At 49.5% G+C, this 21,239-nt stretch overlaps 1 protein-coding gene across 1 annotated transcript in view; it reads left to right on the forward strand.

Annotated features, from left to right (window-relative positions):
* The first annotated feature begins 778 nt into the window (after positions 1-778).
* The window catches only part of LOC140425507 (uncharacterized), a 97,776-nt gene continuing 77,315 nt past the window's right edge, over positions 779-21,239 (forward strand). The window contains exons 1-2 of the mRNA XM_072509848.1: positions 779-2,224; positions 13,307-13,492. Coding sequence (XP_072365949.1) covers positions 797-2,224; positions 13,307-13,492 — 1,614 coding nt within the window. The 5' untranslated portion in view covers positions 779-796. The remainder of the gene's footprint in view (positions 2,225-13,306; positions 13,493-21,239) is intronic.

The raw sequence follows: 21,239 nt of genomic DNA on the forward strand, positions 1-21,239 counted from the left end.
GCATGTCTGAAGTTGGAGGGGTTCTGGAAACAGTTTGCGAATGTAATGTTGAAGATATTGGGAGTGGGGGTGGCGCCGAGCCCGTAGGTGGTGATATTTGGGATGTGGGGGGATCTGGGAGTGCAGGTGGGGAGAGAGGCTGATCTTTGCCTCCCTGATAGCTTGGAGGCGGGTCTTGTTGAGCTGGTGGGTCTCGGAGCCACCAAAAGCAGGGGCATGTGTGAGTGGCTTGGCAGAGTTCCTCCACCCAAAAAAAAGATCAAGTTTGCCATAAGAGGGGCGGAGGAGGGGTTCTCCACAGGACGGAGGCTATTCATTGACTTCTTTAAGGGACATTAACACATCAGTGGCGAGGGGGAGGGGGTGGTTTTTGTGTTCTGTTTGGGTTGGGGGGGGGGGCTGGGTTACATTTTTTAAAAATCGAATTAAAATAATGTTACCTCTGTTGATCATAAATGATCTGCATTTAAAACAACATGCACACTGAGAGTTTATAATGGATTCTATCGTTGGCATCCCCGACAGCAGTTGTTCTTCATTCTCTGCTCTGTTGAATAGCAGCCTCTTAAATATAGGAAGATACCAAATCTTAGACTTTGTGATTTGCAATTTGCTTGTAAATTAATTAAAGCAATAAACATATCTAATCTCCAAAGTAATTGTATTAACCAACAGTTTGCTACATCACATGTTAGAAAGATTAATCATTTTACTGATAAGGGGAGGTAGTATTCAGCAGGGTTATTTAACTGACAGCAAGTTGCTCCGACAGCCTTAGTCTTCTGATTTTACCAGCATGAGTTGTCGGGTTTTCATTCTTCTTTGCAGCCTATCTGTGACCAGAGCATCTACTGACTTCATTAGACAGACGGACCTGGGCTTAGTTCATGGGATATTGGAACAATGGGACAACAGAAGTGTGGAATGTTATCTTGGGATCCCCTATGCTGCACCTCCAGTGAATCGCCTTCGATTTCAGCCTCCCCGTCCACATCCTGGATGGAATAATACACTGAATGCAACCGAATTTGGACCAATGTGCCCTCAAGAACTTCTAATCCATGATCAGGTGGCTGGCAAAGAAGACTGCCTCACGTTAAATATCTACGTGCCCCACAGAGGGATTAATTCAAGCAAGTTGTTACCCGTGATGGTGTGGCTTCACGGAGGGGCCTTTGTCCTCGGCTCTGGGAATTACAAGGCTCACATACTGGCTGACTTTGGCCAAGTTATTGTGGTGACGATCAACTACAGATTAGGGGTGTTTGGATTTCTTTCCACAGGAGACAGTGCGGCTGCCGGCAATAGTGGGCTGCTTGACCAGCGTTTTGCAATATCATGGGTGAAGGCCAACATTAAGACCTTTGGCGGTAATCCAGAGGCTATTTCGATATTCGGCCAGTCTGCAGGAGGAGCTAGTGTTGGTCTACAATGTCTGTCGCCTCTCAACGTGGGGCTCTTTAAACGAGCAATTTTACAGAGTGGAGTGGCCGTTGCACACTGGGCAACAAGCTTGGACGATCCTTCCATCTGGGCGAAAAAACTTGCCTCCCTGTTACTTTGCCCAGTTAATGATAGTTGGAGTCTGATTAGCTGCTTGCAAGCAAAAAAAACAGTGGAACTCGTGAAAGGTGCGATTAAATTGCACGACTTTAATTTTAAATTTGCTCCGACTGTGGATGGGTCATTTCTTCCTAAACCACCGCAGGAACTTTCAAGAAACATAAGCCTAGTCAAGCGATTCTCCTACATGGCAGGGGCCAACAGCCGTGAGGGGAATTTCGCTTGGCCACAAATAAAGAAGATCAAATCTCAAGCTGACTTTGTTGACTTGATGTCGTCTTTTCTCCATTTGCCAGCTGATAAAGTGTCAATGGTGTCTGATGCCTTATTGTGGGAATACAGGGATTGGAAAGACCTTAACAACAGCTTACTTCACCTTCAAAGAGAAGCACTAGATGTAGTTGGCGATGCAGGGTCAATCGCACCACTGGCAATGACAAGTGACTTTATAGCTAAAGCGACCAAAGATGTTTACGTTTATTACTTTACCAGACACCCGAACGCATCTGTGTCCCCTGAGTGGATGGGAGCAGGGCATGGAGACGAACTTGTGTTTGTATTTGGAGTTCCAATAACGGGAGGACCACTTGTTGGAAAAGAAGAGCTAGACCTGAGTCAACAGATAATGTCCTACTGGACAAACTTTGCTAAAACTGGGCAAGTAGCAAATGCGTTTTATCAACATCCTTTCAAAAGTAATTTTTAGTACAAGATAGATAAAGCAGATAGAAAGATGACTTGTGGTTTAAAGTATCCCTTTCACTGTTTCACTTTCTTAATCAAATCATTGAATCCCTACAGTACAGAATGAGGCCATTCGGCCCATCGAGTCTGCACCGGCCCTCCGAAACAGATCCAACCTAGGCCCAGTCCCCTGCCCTCTGCCCATGACCCCACCTAACCTTTGGACAGTAAGGGGCAATGTAGCATGGCCAATCCACCTAATCTGCACATCTTTGGTCTGTGGGAGGAAACCGGCGCACCCGGAGGAAACGCAAGCACACACGGGGAGAACGTGTAAACTCCACACAGTCACCCACGGCCGGAATTGAACCCAGGCCCCGGCGCTGTGAGGCAGCAGTGCAAACCACTGTGATGTTTCTCCATTAGGTCCTGTTTGAGGATGCCTTGTGAGCCAGCTTGCTTTCAATTATTTATGGAGCTGAGCCATTTATAAAACAAAACATTTACCACAAATCAGTGAAATTATTTGCTTCCCAAATATATCTGCTGACTGTGGATAGGAATACTGGACGTTTACAGATTCACATGTTTCTTGCTGTCACCAGTGCACAATTGTAAAAATCTGTAAATTATTGGCATTGACTTTAGTGCCAGAAAATGTTGGTAATTCTGTGGGGGGTGTAACCTCCTTTAAGACCTACAAACATCTGGGAGCTCCATGCTCCTCCAAAGTTGTTTCCCTGTGTGTCTCCCCACCCTAACCAGTGGGCAGGCTTTCAATAAACCAGGCTGATGTTCTGGAATACATCCATAACGCCCTTCCAACACACCCGTGACTCCTCCACATCACCTTCCTCGATCTAATGAACTTCTTTGTCAAGCATTTTAGTCACGTCTGCTAATAACTCCTTCTCTGACTCAATATGCAGTTTCATCTGATTGTATTCTTTGAAGCATCTTAAAATGATTTTCTGGGGCTGTTTAGCACGGGGCTAAACAGCTGCCTTTGAAGGATGGGTGGAGGTGAATAGTGAGGGTCAGCACGGGGGTGTGTGACTGTGTGGTTACTGGGTGGGGTCCCATGAGAAGCCAGGCTTCAAGGGCAGATTGGGTGCCTGAGGAATGGCTTGCATCCTTGCCTCATGAGTAATAAAGACCCTCTCCCTTGAGGAAGCACAACTGAACTCCACACTCAAGCAGCACTCTAAGGACCAAAGGATTGAACTCTATCGAATATCACTTGCAATTGACTTGTCTCTAAGGAAGAAGTGTGTAGGGCTGTGAAATGGGTGAAGGAGGGTTCCCTCTAGGTGCGTGCTTGCCATGCTCATTGCTGGCTTTACTCTAATCAGCTGTGCTTCGTCTGTCACAAGAGATAGTCAATTGATTGGAATGCAATTACACCCTTCATTGGCAAATCAACAGAGCCAATGAGATATGCAAAGCTAAAGGGAAATGTCACTAATTTTCAGTCCCAACCAGAGTTTTGGAGCTGCTGGTAGTGGTGGTGCCTCCCTGTCTGCCGTGCCATTTCAACTAAACAAAACTGTCTTTTGTCTGGAGGAAGATCTGCTGTCTGGACAGGAGGCGGCAGTCTCTGTCTCTGCCTTAAATCTTTGCTGGTGGAGGAGTGAGAACACTGCAAGGAGCTGAGCATTGAAGAGTGAGACCAAGACTGTAGAACTCCACATCAGACCTAGGGGCTGGGCTTGGAGCAGGGCCTACCTTTAACAACTGCAGCCTGCAGGAGAGGGAGAATCAGGTGGATTATATCACAGCGACTGGGGCTAAGTTTGGGCCTGCGGATTCCAACACCAACACACACAGATGGCAAAGGGCTTGAGGCCTCCCACCCTGCAAGAAGGGGAGGTACAGGAGGTTTGCAGAGACTGGGGCTGAGTCTATGCTGATTTTTCAACATCTCCAGAAGCCTCAAACTCTGAAACAGGGAGAGGAAGGTTGTAGCGCACAAAGACTCACGAGAGACGAATAGAGATGAAGTCGATGAGGCTTTATTAAGCGTGACTTGTTCCCCGCAGTTCAGTAGCAGACTGGCCTGCGGGGGAGAACTCCAGGTTCTTATACTCCGCCTTCAGGGCGGAGCTAGAGGTCAACAGCCAACCAGGACCCGAGATCTGTCAGCCAATGACATCACGGCTTCACAGTCCCACATGACCCCTAATGAATACTACCACAAAGGTCAGTGTGCTTTCTTTGTTGAAGGGGGGCGTTGTAGCGAATCTTTCTTCCCTTGATTGTGCTGAGCCAGGGACGGGAGGTGAAGAAAACAACCCTTGCTGTTTTTGCTGGGCCCCTCCTGGGCTGAAGACCCTGCCCTCCCACTCACTGACAATAGAGGAAGACCTTGAAGCTTAATTCGTCCCGCCCCTCCACCTGACCTGGGCATCGATTGATCATTGTGCCCTATCCTTGAACCTCCCTCCTGCTCCTCTCCTCCCACTCTGTGGTGAATGTATTCACCATAATGCATGCATGATACCATAACCTGTGACCTATGACCTGGAAGTGGTGATATGAACTGCGTCAAGGTACTGTACTGTAACCCCGGTATGGCTCCGCCTCTGGCTCCGCCCACACCAGGGCATATATAGGCCGGCCTCTTGTGAGTGGCATTCATCTGTACTACTGACTCTGGCTAGGCAAGTTCATGACTAATAAAGCCTTATGTTCACTCGCTCTCGCTCCCTCTCTGTGGATTGAAGGTACATCAATTTATTAGTCATAGACAGCACCATGGAAGCCGCTCTAAAGCCAGACAGGCTCGAACTCGACGCCCGCGCAACCGAAGCCAAGGAAATATTTGAACATTGGCTTTGATGCTTCGAGGCCTACATCGACTCCTCAGCAACGGCTCCCTTGGAGACCCTCAAACTGCGACTCCTCCACGCTCTGGTGAGTCATCGAATCTCGGTAATGATTGAATATCATAGAATTTACAGTGCAGAAGGAGGCCATTCGGCCCATCGAGTCCGCACCGGCTCCCGGAAAGAGCACCCTACCCAAGCCCACATCTCCACCCTATCCCCACAACCCAGTTACCCCACCCAACACTAAGGGCAATTTTGGACACTAAGGGCAATTTAGCACGGCCAATCCACCTAACATTCACATCTTTGGACTGTGGGAGGAAACCGGAGCGCCCGGAGGAAGCCCACACACACATGGGGAGAACGTGCAGACTCCGCACAGACAGCGAACCAAGCCGGGAATCGAACCTGGGACCCTGGAGCTGTGAAGCAATTGTGCTAACCACCATGCTACCGTGCTGCCCCTAAAAAGCGGCTATGTTTGAGGAAGCGGTCGCAACCCTCAAGGCGCACTTCGTGAAGCCCGTGAACGAGGTGTTCGCTAAGCACCTCCCCACTACTCGCCGTCAACGCGCCGGAGAATCGTTCGACGAGTATCTGGAAACCCTGACCCTACTCGCAAGAAACTGCAGCTACCGAGATGTGACGGCGGAGGAACACATGAACTCACAGGTCCGGGACACCTCGTGGCGGGGGTCCGCTCGAACTATATCAGGCAGCACCTCCTGGAAAACGGGACCTCCAACCTGCGGGACACGGTAAAGCTAGCCACCTCGCTAGAGGTGGCCTACCAGAACTTCAGCGCGTTCCCGGCGACCCCCTCCTGGACACTATCATCACGACCCCCATCGGACCCGCCTATGCCGCAGGCCTGCGCCGCGCTTCTGCCAGCCCAGCCCGGAAAACCGCAATGCCACTTCTGTGGCCAGGGCCAACACCCCTGACAGCGCTGCCCAGTCTGCACGGTGACGTGCAGCGACTGCGGGAAAAAGGGGCACTACGCGAGAGTCTGTTTGAGCCGATCCAAGGCCCAGAAATCGAAAGCGCACCAGGCCCGACCCATGAACTCACAGCCCCACAGACCCCACAATGTGGCTGCGTGCCTGCCCGGAACGCCCTCCCCTGACGAGTCACCGGCATCATGCGAATCGTGGGGGCTGCCAATTTGGCCGCCGGCCCCAACACCGACCGGCACGTGCGACTCATAGGGGCCACCATCTTGGCCGCCATCTTCAACCCCGTCCGACATGTGCGACACATGGGGGCCGCCATCTTGCGACTCCACCGACCAGCAGGCTACCCACAGATGGGCGCGGTGACCCTTGACCAGTCGCAGCCGAAACCACTGAGGAACTCCATGATGGTTGTCCGGGTCAATGGGCACAAGACCCCCTGCCTCTTCGAGCACAGAGAGCTTTGTCCACCCCGATATGGTAAGGCGCTGCTCCCTCCACACCTACACCGCCTCACAAACAATCTCCCTTGCCTCCGGATCTCATTCGGTCCAGATCCGGGAGTACTGTATCGCCAACCTCGCGATACAGGGCGCAGAGTATACCTGTTTCAAGCTCTACGTCCTCCCCCACCTCTGCGCCCCCCTACTGCTCGGATTGGATTTTCAGTGTAATCACCGAAGCCTGAACTTGCAGTTCGGCAGACCCTTGCCCCCCCCCTCACAGTATGCAGCCTCGTGACCCTCGAGGTTTCCCTCGGGGATACGGGCCCCCGCACTTCCGGTTTCGAGCCCGTGCATGCGCATGGCGGCGGCCGCGGACTGAGTCCGCAGCCGCCACACAAGCTTTCCGAACAGGCAATAGTTGGTTAGACCACGCCATCGGGATCCCGGCTGGTTGGGAGCAGGGGATTGCTAGGCGGGCCCTGGCAATGGCACCCGGCTGCGCGGAGTACTCCGTGAACACGCCCATTTTCAGGTCCCAGAGAATCGCGGACTGGCGCCGGGCCCAATTTTGGCATGAAAGTTGATTCTCCGCCCCTGCGCCAAAAGCGATTTCGGCGCGGGGCTCCGGGGGATCCAGCCCTAGTTCTTTCAAATATCTTACCCTTCATCCCCAGTGAGCTCCTCCTCCCCCACCTCTATCTATTGGGTGGGGGGGGGCGGTGGGTCCGTTCCAGGGTGGTGCCGCCTCCGTTCGGCCTCAGGGAGGCCAACCTCTACCATATCTCCTCCAGGTGGTTTCGCCGCCTGGCACAGGAGGAATGTTTGGAGGGGGTGCTGCCTACTGTATCGTCTGGTTGGTGGACAGCGTGCAGTGCCACACCTGCAAGGGGGTGCGGAACACCCACAAGAACTGCCCCCCTCCAAGACCACAGACAACACTTCCGCCCGCCGCTCCTGATAAATGGGCGCCCGGTATGGAGAAGGGTGGGGAAGTAGGAGAACCTCCTCCTGAACCTGCTCCTGGGCCAGGCCAAACTTGTCAGGCAGCGGGCGATCAAGTGGGTCATCTGAGCTGGCTGTCTGCGCTTCTACCACGGCAACATTAATGGCTGGGTTTCCCTGGAGAGGGAGCATGAGGTGTCCACCAGCACCCTTGAGACCTTCCATGTCTGCTGCGCACTGCAGGGACTGATGTACCTTATCGACCCTTTTAATCACATTTTAATTTGATGTTTTAAGTTTCATTTGTGGTTTGTTTTTGTTTAGGGCGGTATCTCTTTAAGGTGCTGCCCCTTTTAATTTGTCCTTCAGTTCTTTTAATTTAGTTTATTTGGTTTCACACCCAATAGTTGAGTCCCAAGCATTGAACCCCACAGTTCAATCGAGAGTTTACATCACACAGGATATACTGAAGTGATTGGCAAAGCAAGGCTGCATGGTGGAGTCTATCATCACTCACCCCGTTACAGGTCATAAGAACATAAGAACTAGGAGCAGGAATAGGCCATCTGGCCCCTCGAGCCTGCTCCGCCATTCGATGAGATCATGGCTGATCTTTTGTGGACTCAGCTCCACTTTCCGGTCCGAACACCATAACCCTTAATCCCTTTATTCTTCAAAAAACTATCTATCTTTATCTTAAAAACATTTAATGAAGGAGCCTCAACTGCTTCACTGGGCAAGGAATTCCATAGATTCACAACCCTTTGGGTGAAGAAGTTCCTCCTGAGCTCAGTCCTAAATCTACTTCCCCTTATTTTGAGGCTATGCCCCCTAGTTCTGCTTTCACCCGCCAGTGGAAACAACCTGCCCGCACCTATCCTATCTATTCCCTTCATAATTTTATATGTTTCTATAAGATCCCCCCCCGCATCCTTCTAAATTCCGAGTACAGTCCCAGTCTACTCAACCTCTCCTCGTACTCCAACCCCTTCAGCTCTGGGATTAACCCTAGTGAATCTCCTCTGCACACCCTCCAGCGCCAGTACATCCTTTCTCAGGTAAGGAGACCAAAACTGAACACAATACTCCAGGTGTGGCCTCACTAACGCCTTATACAATTGCAGCATAACCTCCCTAGTCTTAAACTCCATCCCCCTAGTAATGAAGGACAAAACTCCATTTGCCTTCTTAATCACCTGTTGCACCTGTAAACCAACTTTTTGTGACTCATGCACTAGCACACCCAGGTCTCTCTGCACAGCAGCATGTTTTAATATTTTATCTTTTAAATAATAATCCCTTTTGCTGTTATTCCTACCAAAATGGATAACCTCACATTTGTCAACATTGTATTCCATCTGCCAGACCCTAGCCCATTCACTTAACCTATCCAAATCCCTCTGCAGACTTCCGGTATCCTCTGCACTTTGTGCTTTACACTCATCTTAGTGTTGTCTGCAAACTTGGACACATTGCACTTGGTCCCCATCACCAAATCATCTATGTAAATTGTGAACAATTGTGGGCCCAACACTGATTCCTGAGGGACACCACTAGCTACTGATTGCCAACCAGAGAAACACCCATTAATCCCCACTCTTTGCTTTCTATTAATTAACCAATCCTCTATCCATGCTACTACTTTCCCCTTAATGCCATGCATCTTTATCTTATGCAGCAACCTTTTGTGTGGCACCTTGTCAAAAGCTTTCTGGAAATCCAGATACACCACATCCATTGGCTCCCCGTTATCTACCGCACTGATAATGTCCTCAAAAAATGCCACTAAATTAGTTAGGCACGACCTGACCTTTATGAACCCATGCTGCGTCTGCCCAATGGGACAATTTCCATCCAGATGCCTCGTTATTTCTTCCTTGATGATAGATTCCAGCATCTTCCCTACTACCTAAGTTAAGCTAACTGGCCTATAATTATCCGCTTTCTGCCTACCTCCTTTTTTAAACAGTGGTGTCACGTTTGCTGATTTCCAATCTGCTGGGACCACCCCAGAGTCTAGTGAATTTTTGTAAATTATCACTAGTGCATTTGCAATTTCCCTAGCCATCTCTTTTAGCACTCTGGGATGCATTCCATCAAGGCCAGGAGACTTATCTACCTTTTGCCCCATTAGCTTGCCCATCACTACCTCCTTAGTGATAACAATCATCTCAAGGTCCTCACCTGTCATAGCCTCATTTCCATTAGTTACTGGCATATTATTTGTGACTTCCACTGTGAGGACCAACCCAAAAAACCTGTTCAGTTCCTCAGCCATTTCCTCATCTCCCATTATTAAATCTCCCTTCTTATCCTCTAAAGGACCAATATTTAACTTAGCCACTCTTTTTTGTTTTATATATTTGTAGAATCTTTTGCTATCTGTTTTTATATTCTGAGCAAGTTTACGGTCATAATCTATCTTACTCTTCTTTATAGCTTTTTTGGTAGCTTTCTGTTGCCTCCTAAAGATTTCCCAGTCCTCTAGTCTCCCACTAATCTTTGCCTCTTTGTATGCGTTTTCCTTCAATTTGACACTCTCACTTATTTCCTGAGATATCCGCAGTCGATTGTCCCTCTTTCTACCGTCCTTCCTTTTTGTTGGTATAAACCTTTGCTGAGCACTGTGAAAAATCACTTGGAAGGTTTTCCACTGTTCCTCAACTGTTTCACCATAAAGTCTTTGCTCCCAGTCTACCTTAGCTAGCTCTTCTCTCATCCCATTGTAATCTCTTCTGTTTAAGCACAAAACACTAGTGTTTGATTTTACCTTCTCACCCTCCATCTGTATTTTAAATTCCACCATATTGTAATCGCTCCTTCCGAGAGGATCCCTAACTATGAGATCATTAATCAATCCTGTCTCATTACACAGGACCAGACCTAGGACCGCTTGTTCCCTCGTAGGTTCCATTACATACTGTTCTAGGAAACTATCGCGGATACATTCTATAAACTCCTCCTCAAGGCTGCCTTGACCGACCTGGTTAAATCAATCGACATGTAGATTAAAATCCCCCATGATAACTGCTGTACCATTTCTACATGCATCAGTTATTTCTTTGTTTATTGCATGCCCCACCATAATGTTACTATTTGGTGGCCTATAGACTACTCCCATCAGTTACTTTTTCGCCTTACTATTCCTGATTTCCACCCAATAGATTCAACCTTATCCTCCATAGCACCGATGTCATCCCTTACTATTGCCCAGATATCAGAGAGCTGAACACATCCTGCCAAGGAAATGGCTGATCATTGACGCAAGATGAGATCTCAACTGCTACAGCCCCCTCGAGGTCCGGGGTCCTGGTGTTTTCCTCCAACTCACCCCCAGAGTGGGTCAGCCTCTTCTACACTTTGTCAGTCCATTGCATCCTCATCACCGGAGGGGAGTGGCTGCAATGAGAGGCCTGAGCTTTGAAACCCTACTGATGAACCACCTCCCAGATTGCGGGTACAGGACTTCCCTCGTCTGCTGCAAACCATCCAGGAGTGTGGCCAGGGCTCCCTCTGTGAAACACAGTGCTGGCTTTCCTGCTGCCATCCCCCCGATGAATCTGGAACAAGTGCTGGGGAAGCGTTTATATGGAGCTGATTGCAGTGATTACGTTCCCCCGGGGCGAGTGAATCCACTCATTTATAAATGTAAAATTCAGTTTAACACATTTATTGCAGTTGTTGAATGTTGCTGAACTCCACTGTGCACCTTGACAGAGACGTTAGGCAGGCAACTTCTATCGATCCCCACTGCTCCACGCACCACCCCGCCCCCACACAGTATAAATCCCACCCTATTTCCAGTTCTCTCCAGGTTTGTTAAAGAGTCATCCAGACGCGAAACGTGAACTCTGTTCTCTCTCCACAGATGCTGTCACACCTGCTGAGATGGTCCAGCATTTTCTGTTTTTGTTTCCGACTCCAGCATCCGCAGTGATTTATCACCAAGGATTCAGTTGTACACATCCAATAGCCATTGTCTGAGCGCTCTATTAGCATACCCATCTGGGTCTTCTACACTATCCTTGTCTCCCCCTCCTGGCTGCAGGCTACCCGCTCCTAGTGAATCATCGCATATCGATCCTGTCTCTATGCTATTCTCCAAATTTTGCACAGTGCCAATATCTGCGCTGGTGGCTGTCAGTGTGAAATTAACCAACGGTGTTGTGTCTTCATCGTAACTGTCTTCTTATGACATGGTGGCACAGTGGTTGCACTGCTGCCTCACAGCTCCGGGGACCCAGGTTCAATTCCGTCCTCGGGTGACTGTCTGTGCGGAGTTTGCACTTCCTCCCCGCGTCTGCGTGGGTTTCCTCCGGGGGCTCCGGTTTCCTCCCACAGTCCAAAGATGTGCAGGTTAGGTGGATTGGCCATGCTAAATTGCTCCCTAGTGTTCAAAAGGTTAGGTCGGGTTACTGGGTTTACGGGGCTAGGGTGGAGGCGTGGGCTTAAGTAGGGTGCTCTTCCAAGGGCCTGCGCCGACTCGATGGGCCGAATGGCATCCTTCTGCACTGTAAATTCTATGATTCCATGATTCTGTTCCTCCACTACCTGGCTAGGTTGCTCTACTTGGGTATCTGCGAGGAGGATGGCACAGGGGTAAGGCTGTGGTGGGGGAGAGGGGGGTGGGTGGAATAATGAGAGGTGCCATGCTTACACCAGTTGTAGCTTGCAGGTGAGAGCAGAGTGTGGATGAGGGAATGGTGGGATATGAAAGGGAGGGTTAAGTACATAGATATTGTCACCACTGTGGTTTCAGCATCCCTGCTGCACAGCTGCAGCAATGGCATTCCCAATAATGAATGGTCGGTCAGCACCTTCCACTCCCTGAGGGTTAGGGTAGGAAAGTGCACGTGCCCCCTCCAGTTTGCTCCTGTTGCCTCCAGCTGTGCACTATTTTGTCCTGCAAGAGAGGGAAGTGTGTCCGAGAGAGTCGTGCAACCTGTTTGGGTGATGTGGACATCATGGTTGAATAGTCAGCTGTGTCAGCCAGATGTGGTTCTATTGCAGCAGCACTCGGTGTGTGAGGCTGTAGTGAAGTGTAGGAATGTCAGATGTGCGGGGTGTTGCACCATTCTCCTCTCCTTCCCAGGTCAGAATCATTTGTAGAATGATTTCCAGTACCTATTCCAGTCACAATGCAGGTGAGCAATGCAACCTTACAGAGGTGAAACCTGTCTATACGTAGTGCAGGTGAGTTTTAACTGGTACTATCTCCTTATGATTTTGGGACCCCAACTGAAGCTTCCAGGTAATGAAAGGTGCTGTTAGCACTGGCGGGATGCTGAAATCACTGAAATGAGCAGGCAGCACAAAGTTGGCAGTCCCCGGGTCCATTTTGGGAGGTCTCTCGAATTTAGTCCCCAGACAGAGGAGATGTACAAGACAAGTTTTTTACACAGAGGGTAGTGGGTGCCTGGAACCCGCTGCAGGAGGAGGAGGGACGATAGTGACGTTTAAGGGGCATCTTGACAAATACATGAATAGGATGGGAATAGAAGAATACGGACCCCGGAAGTGTAGAAGATTTTAGTTTAGACGGGCAGCATGGTTGGCTCAGGCTTGGAGGGCCGAAGGGCCTGTTCCTGTGCTGTACTTTTCTTTGTTCTTTGACAGCTTCTTGGCTATTCACATCAGTCTGAGGTCCCATGTCGAGTCTGTGGGCATGTGTTAGTGTGATGAATGCCTGTTGCCACTGAGAGCAAAAAACAGACAAATATTACTTCAGCCCATTGAGTGGACTGCTACATTCTATACCTATAAGGTTTGTGTGCACAAGAAAATCTTACTAGACAACACGTAGCATTTGGATGGGAAAGTGCTATCACAATAGTTTCCATATATACCAACAACTTGCCATATTAATCTCTTTATTCTTATTTATAGAAAGCCAAATTCGCCCATGAAAGTCCCAGTTGTCTGGCCCAGATACAATAAGAGAAGTTCCCAGTATCTACAGCTGGACATCGGATTGTCAAATCAGAATATAAAGAAAAATCTGAAGCCCGAACAGGTTACTTTCTGGAATCAGTACATTCCCAGCTTACTGAAGGTTAAAGAATGTCCAATAGCAAAGGTACAGTTCAATTAACTTTACTGTTTCAACGCAGTAAGGCTTGTTGTATCAACTTAAGATCGCAGAAATAAAGAAGGATTTTTCAGTTGCACTGGGCTAGGAAGTAATTCTGGGTGGGTTGTCAACTGAATAGATCTACACGTGGCAAGAAGGCTGGTAGAGTGATGGGAACCTGTTTACAACTGGACCAAACTTTGCTGTGGCTTGTTAACTCAGCCAGGGCATTAATGTCCTGCCTCCAAGTTACCCAGCCAAACTGTAGGCAGGTCAACCCACACCTCCTCCCTTAGATCCTTCATTCTAAAGTCTGACCTGAACCCATCTGGGTGGAGAATATGGTTAAGACTCACAACCTTGGTACTCTTTTAAAAGTTTATTGTTCCACTGGTAACTCACAAACATCAGGTCCCTGCTCCCTTCAAGTCAAATCAAAACTTGCGAATGCTGTTCTGTACCTGCCAAACTGCACCCGGTCCTGTTGATCAATCAAGAGGAGTACGTCCCCATGCGGACAGATGATCAGTCCCGCCTACAGTTACTTTGCAAGTATCTGCCCTTGCTCCTAAACACACATATCTTACATTTCAAAAATCACACCCATGACAATGATCGTTGCTACCCTTCCCACTTTTTGTTGTGCCTTCTTACATCTTGCAACATTCCAACATTCTGGGTTTGTGACTAGTCCATGAACCTACAAATCTGTTTCAATGGGGAAGATTTTAACTTATCAGCATCATTAGATTGGCGGCTGTGCTTCACTCCAGTGAAACAGTTTTCGGGCTTAGCATGCACAGGAAATGTGAAGGCCCACTCAGACATACTGGAACCCACAGCTCGTTAGCTTGGAAGTACTTTTTACAGTTCTACAGATTGGCCACAGGGGTTCAACGATTGAGAAAAATAATTTTAACTGGATAGACAAACACTGGTTTTGCGGTCTGATTGCCTCCACCATCTCTTGATTTGTCACTTCACTGCGTCTGTGTTCCATCTCAAGGTTTTTTTTCCTCAAGTCCCGTGGAATGCTGGGAGGTGAAACTTGACCAATTTCTGACAAATATCCTTTTTTTTTAATCCAATGCAGTTTCTTGAACGTTAAAGGTTGTCTCCTTTTAAATTCATTTGCATTCTTTTGAAGGGCTGCCTGCAAATCAGAAATGTGGGCTGGGTGATATGCCAAATCTCGCAAAGGATTTCAATTTAAGAGAACCCTGGCAAGGGTCAGAATGGTTGAACTGTGCATTGATCTCTCCCCCCCCCCCCCCACCCCCCCCCCCCCCCCCCCCCCCCCCCCCAACCACCACCACCCCGGCTCCTACTCTCACCTGCTGTGAGACCCTGCTGTGGGATTTGAGGGACGGAAGTGAAGTGTTGTTTTCCCAGGGCTGGAGGAGGCTAGGCGCTCAAACTAAGCAGGCATGGATGGAAGTGACTGGTTCCTGAAACCAGAAGACAGTGCGCAAAGAGGTCTAAGGACTTCAGAAGGGCAGGAAGATTGAGTGGCGTAACACGTTCAAGTGCAAAGCACCACACTTTCCCTTTCCCAGCATTATCCTGCACAGTAAATAACCAACACATCTTACAGCCCCACCCACTCTTTTCTCTCCAGGCACCTACTCACACCCTCATCTCAACAGACAGCTACAGACACTGACCCAATCTTTGTGCCATCTCACACCCATGCCTCGCAGTCACCCTTCACAAATCTTGTTCCTCCCTCCGCTCCACGCAATCCATTTCTCAACCTGATAGAACTGTTTCGCTCGCTGGTGAAGAGAGCACCGAGCTGCAGGTAGAGGCATGGAAGTGATTGTGGGGGGGTGGGGGGGTGGCCCGGTCCTCTAGTGATAGTCAGCTTAAAGGTCACTGGCAATGCATGCCCACCTGGTCCACTGAGAATGAGGTCTTGTTCCAGAAGGCCGAAGGTAATCTAACTAGCGAGAGCCTGAACTAGGTAATGGGGGCGAGGGATCAAATTTGGAAAGATGTGATAAATGAAATACAGAAAATAAGGCAAAGCGGCAAGGTCAATTAATAAGGCAGAGGTGGATAGATTCATGACTAACAAGGGAGTCAAAGGTTATTGGAGATAGGTAGAAAGTGAAGTTGAAGACATAATCTGATTAGCCATGATCTTATTGAGTAGCAGAGCAGGTTCAAGGGGCAGAATGCCTACTGCTGCTCTTAACTTGTTTGCTTGCATGTTGGAACGTAAGCTGAGTAGCACTAGACAGGCGAACTGATTTCCAAGAAGTTGGAAATCACCAATCAAACTGTACCGCACTCTTACAAGAGGTTCTGTGAATAGTGCTCTGTCTCTTTTCGAAATGACTGCAGCTATTCAGTTCTAGGGTTTGAAGGTCTTCCCAGTTTCACTGAAGAATCTCTCCATGCTGTGCTCTTGCCTGGCTGACCCTGGCGGGCAGCAGACTGCTCAGGAAAGCTGTGAACTGGCTGTTACAGCTAGAATGCTGGGCTATGGGCGGCACGGTGGCACAGTGGTTCGCACTGCTGCCTCACTGCGCTGAAGATCCGGGTTCGAATCCAGCCCCAGGTCACTGTCCGTGTGGAGTTTGGACGTTCCCCTCGTGTCTGCATGGGTCTCATCCCCACAAACCCAGAGTTGTGCCTGGTAGGTGGATTGGCCACGCTGAATTGCCCCTTAATTAGAAAATAATTGGGTATTCTCAATTTATTTTTTAAAAATAGAATGCAGGGTTAACTCCTCCGATCACTGCTCGCCAGCTCCATGTGGATTCCCCGTGCACTTGCAAACCACCCAGGAATGGGAGTGGTCATGTCGGATTCCTGATCTGGCAGAATTGTTCAGGGTTTTAACCCCCAACCGCATCTGAACTCACTTCTTTTGGCGGTTAAAATTCTGCTGCTATTTCTGCACTTACAAAAAATGTACTAAAAATGGTTAGCAGGCCAAAAAATGAAGAATGTACAGAGAATGCTTTTTGTGTCTGTGTATAAAGTTAAGGTGGGCTGCAAAAGATTACAAATGGTGCCTCACATCCCATACATGATTGTGATTCACTGGCTGACACAGTGGTGTTAATTGTTTAAGGTGAGTTATGATAGCCCTGCCTATCACCTCCTTCTCCTCAAATTCCCAACTTTGCAAATAAAATGTTGTTTATCTATGCAGTTAACTCTCAGCTGTTGATAGATGCAGAAACAAATGTAATCCCAATGCGTAGTCATGTTTGCTTTGTGAATTCGGGTCCACGCTGTCTTTTATTCAAATCATCACTCAAAAGGTGTTTCTCAATAAGTATTCAGGACTTTGTCCAATTTACTGGAATGGTTTCAAATTTGAGGACGTTACAGCCTGCCAGCGGCATTGGGTTTTATTATTTGAGTTCATGCCGAAATGAATGCACTTCATATCAATCCAATGTAAAACAATACTTACCACTCGAGACCACAGTATGTGAAATGCTATGTATTAGATGACTTGAGTTTTCCGATGTCATTCATCAAAATGTCTCATATAAAACTAAATGACAAATTGTCTTAATGGATTGAGAAATGATTTAGGAACAGGGGACAGAGGGATCTAATATAAAGGGATAAATGGAAATCTTCAGGAAAAGTAATAAGAAATGTTCCACTGGGATCTTGTTTGGGAACCATGCTGTAGTGGGATTATTAAACTTCACGGACCATATAAAATTTTTTGGGCAGGTAATTAGTAGAAAGGAATGTTGGACCAGTTACGCATTTGAGCTGATATACTGCAGATGGATTTTAGCTTGGGAATAAGTGTAGAGTAGGTAACATGTGCATAAAAGAAAAGGGATTTATTTAGTATTTCCGTTGGTAGAGGTCATAAAAGAAAAGAAGTTGAATGATCATTGATCATGCCCTGAAAGTATTCAATCAAAGCAAAGCGGTTACGAATGTAGAATTCTGGATGCTGGAATCCGTCTCCAGAACATTGGATTATAAATCAAAGAAAGTTATAAAACAATGTTAAGATGGATTCTGGAGTGAGTGATATAGATTTGGTCACTGTACCTCAAAAATATGTATATATTAGAAAGGGTTCAGTGCAAAGTGGACATGATACAAAGATGTGCAGGTTAGGTGTGGTTGTGTGGATAGGGCGGGGAGTGGGCCTGTGTGGAGTGCTATTTCTTTTTTTTTAATAAATAATTTTAATTAAAGTTTTCACAAACTATCAACAACAAAATGTAAAAGGAACCCAATAGAATTAAATACAAACAAAACAAAACAACCCAGTGCCCCCTCCCCCTATACATCAATAATATATTAACACCCGCCGAAACACATAGCAAACATAGCAAATATATACACCCCCTCAGATCCCCCAGTATAGACAAACATAAATGAAATAGAATCCCCCCCCCCAACCACCCCCGGGTTGCTGCTGCTGACCACTGTCTACCGTTCTGCCAGGAAGTCCAAGAACGGTTGCCACCGCCTGAAGAACCCTCGCACCGATCCCCTTAAGGCAAATTTCACGCTCTCCAATTTAATAAACCCCGCCATATCGTTGATCCAGGATTCCACGCTTGGGGGCCTCGCATCCTTCCACTGAAGAAGAATCCTTCGCCGGGCTACCAGGGACGCAAAGGCCAGAATTCCGGCCTCTTTTGCCTCCTGCACTCCCGGCTCCTCTGCCACCCCAAATATTGCGAGCCCCCAGCCCGATTTGACCTTGGATCCTACCACCCTCGACACCGTCCTTACTACGCCCTTCCAAAATTCCTCCAGCGCTGGGCATGCCCAGAACATATGGGTGTGGTTTGCTGGGCTCCCTGAGCACCTAACACACCTGTCCTCACCCCCAAAAAACCGGCTCACCCTTGTCCCGGTCATGTGTGCCCTGTGCAGCACCTTAAACTGTATGAGGCTGAGCCTCGTGCACGAAGAGGAAGAGTTCACCCTCCCTAGGGCATCTGCCCACGTCCCCTCCTCGATCTCCTCCCCAACTCCTCCTCCCACTTACCTTTCAGCACCTCCACCGAGGCCTCCTCCTGCATCACCTGGTATGTTGCCGAGATCTTCCCCTCTCCAACCCACGCTCCCGAGAGCACCCTGTCCTGTACCGTGCGTGGCGGCAGCAGCGGGAATTCCACCACTTGCCGCCTGGCAAACGCCCTTACCTATAGATACCTAAAGGCGTTTCCCGGGGGGAGCCTGTACTTCTCCTCCAGCTCACCCAAGCTCGCAAGCTTCCCATCCACAAACAGGTCCCCAACCTTCTTATCCCTGCCCTGTGCCACCCCGAAAACTCTCCACCTATTCTCCCTGGGACAAACCGGTGGTTCCCCCGTATCGGGGTCCACACCGAGACCCCCACTTCCCCCCCTGTGCCACCTCCATTGCCCCCAGATTTTGAGGGCAGCCGCCACCACCGGGCTCGTGGTATACCTCATTGGAGGGAGCGGCAGCGGCGCCGTTGCCAGCGCCTCCAGACTCGTACCCTCACAAGACGCCGTCTCCAGCCTCTTCCATGCCACCCCCTCCGCCTCCATCACCCACTTGCGCACCATCGCCGCATTGGCGGCCCAGTAGTACCCACAGAGGTTGGGCAGCACCATCTCCCCCCCCCCATCCCTACTCCGCTCCAGGAACACCCTTCTCACCCTCGGAGTCCCTCGCACCTGTTGACCCGCCTAAAGAAGGCCTTCGGGATAAGAATGGGAAGGCACTTGAACAGGAACAAAAACCTTGGGAGCACCATCATCCTGACTGAGTGCACCCTACCCGCCAGGGACAGCGGCAACGCGTCCCACCTCTTGAACTCCTCCTCCATTTGCTCCACCAACCTTGTGAAATTAAGTCTATGCAGGGCCCCTCAGCTCCTGGCCACCTGGACCCCAAATATCTGAAGCTCCTATCCGCCCTTTTTAGTGGGAGCTCGCCAATTCCCCCTCTCCTGGTCCCCTGGGTGAACTACAAACAACTCGCTCTTCCCCATGTTGAGCTTGTACCCTGAGAAATCCCCAAACTCCCTGAGGATCCTCATTACCTGCGGCATTCCCCCCACCGGGTCCGCCACATATAGCAGCAAGTCGTCCGCATAGAGCGACACCTTATGCTCCTCCCCACCCCGCAGCAGCCTCCTCCAGTTCCTCGACTCCCTCAGTGCCATAGCCAGGGGTTCAATCGCCAGTGCGAAGAGCAGGGGGGACAAGGGACACCTTGTGTCCCTCGATGCAACCAAAAGTACTCAGACCTCCTCTTGTTCGTGGCCACACTCGCCATCGGGACCTCTTACAACAGCCTAACCCACATGACGAACCGCTCCCCAAACCCAAACCTCTTCAGCACCACCCACAAGTACCCCCACTCTACCCTATCGAAGGCCTTCTCAGCGTCCATCGCCACCACTATCTCCGCCTCCCCCCTGCCTCGCCGGCATCATAATAACGTTCAGGAGACTCCAAACATTCGCATTCAACTGCCTCCCCTTCACGAACCCCGTCTGGTCTTCGTAGATGATCTTCAGCACACAATCCTCAATTCTCGTGGCTAAGACCTTCGCCAGCACCTTGGCATCTACATTTAACAATGAAATCGGCCTGTAAGACCCACACTGCAGGGGATCCTTGTCCCGCTTCAGGATCAAGGAGATCAGTGCCCGGGACATCATCGGGGGCAATGCACCCCCCCTCCCTTGCCTCATTGAAGGTCCTAACCAGCAACGGGCCCAACAGGTCCACATATGTTTTGTAAAATTCGAACGAGAAACCATCCGGCCCCGGTGCCTTCCCCGCCTGCATGCTCCCTATCCCTTTGGTCAGCTCCTCCAGCCCAATTGGGGCCCCTAATCCCGCCACCAGTCCCTCCTCCACCTTCGGAAACTTCAGTTGGTCCAGAAAGTGGCCCATCCCTCCCTCCTCCAGTGGGGGCTCGGACCAATACAGTTCCTCATAAAAGTCCCTGAAGACCCCTTTGATGCCAACCCCACTCCGCACCACACTCCCCCACCCCCCCACCCCCCCGCCCCCCCCATCCTTAAATCCCCCAATCTCCCTAGCTGCGTCCCGCTTCCGAAGCTGATGCGCCAGTATCCGACTTGCCTTTTCCCCATATTCATAAATCGCCCCCTGGGCCTTCCTCCACTGCGCCTCTGCCTTCCTGGTGGTCAACAGGTCGAATTTGGCCTGGAGGCTACACCTCTCCCTCAACAGTCCCTCCTCCGCCACCTCCGCATACCTCCTGTCTACCCTCACCATCTCCCCCACCAGCCTCTCCCTCTCCCTCTGCTCTCTCCTCTCCTTGTGGGCCCTAATGGAGATCAGCTCTCCCCTAACCACCACCTTCAGCGCCTCCCAGACCATCCCCACTTGGACCTCCAGGTATATCTTTATGCTTCTTCGGACCCGCTCACTCACCTCCTCATCCGCCAACAGCCCCACCTCCAAGCGCAACATGGTGGGTTCCGCTGTGGGATAAACAATGCAAGACCCTCACCGGCAACCAATGAGGAGCCACCCCTGCCGCCGGAAAACATGCCAGCGGGGGCGAGGGTTGGGGATTTGGAATATCCCGCCTTATGTCTTTTCCTTATTAATTCTTGGGATGTAGGTGTTGTGAACAAGGCCAGAATTTATTCTCATTGCTCTTGTACAATTGTGAGGTGTGTTTGACCATTTTTGTGGGCAATTATGAGTCTACCCCATTAGGGTGGGACTGGAGTCACATTTGATTCAGACTAGGTAAAGGGAAACAGATTTCCTTCCTTGGAGGCCATTAAAGTTCA

Source organism: Scyliorhinus torazame, chromosome 6, assembly GCF_047496885.1.
Source record: "Scyliorhinus torazame isolate Kashiwa2021f chromosome 6, sScyTor2.1, whole genome shotgun sequence".
NCBI lineage: Eukaryota > Metazoa > Chordata > Chondrichthyes > Carcharhiniformes > Scyliorhinidae > Scyliorhinus > Scyliorhinus torazame.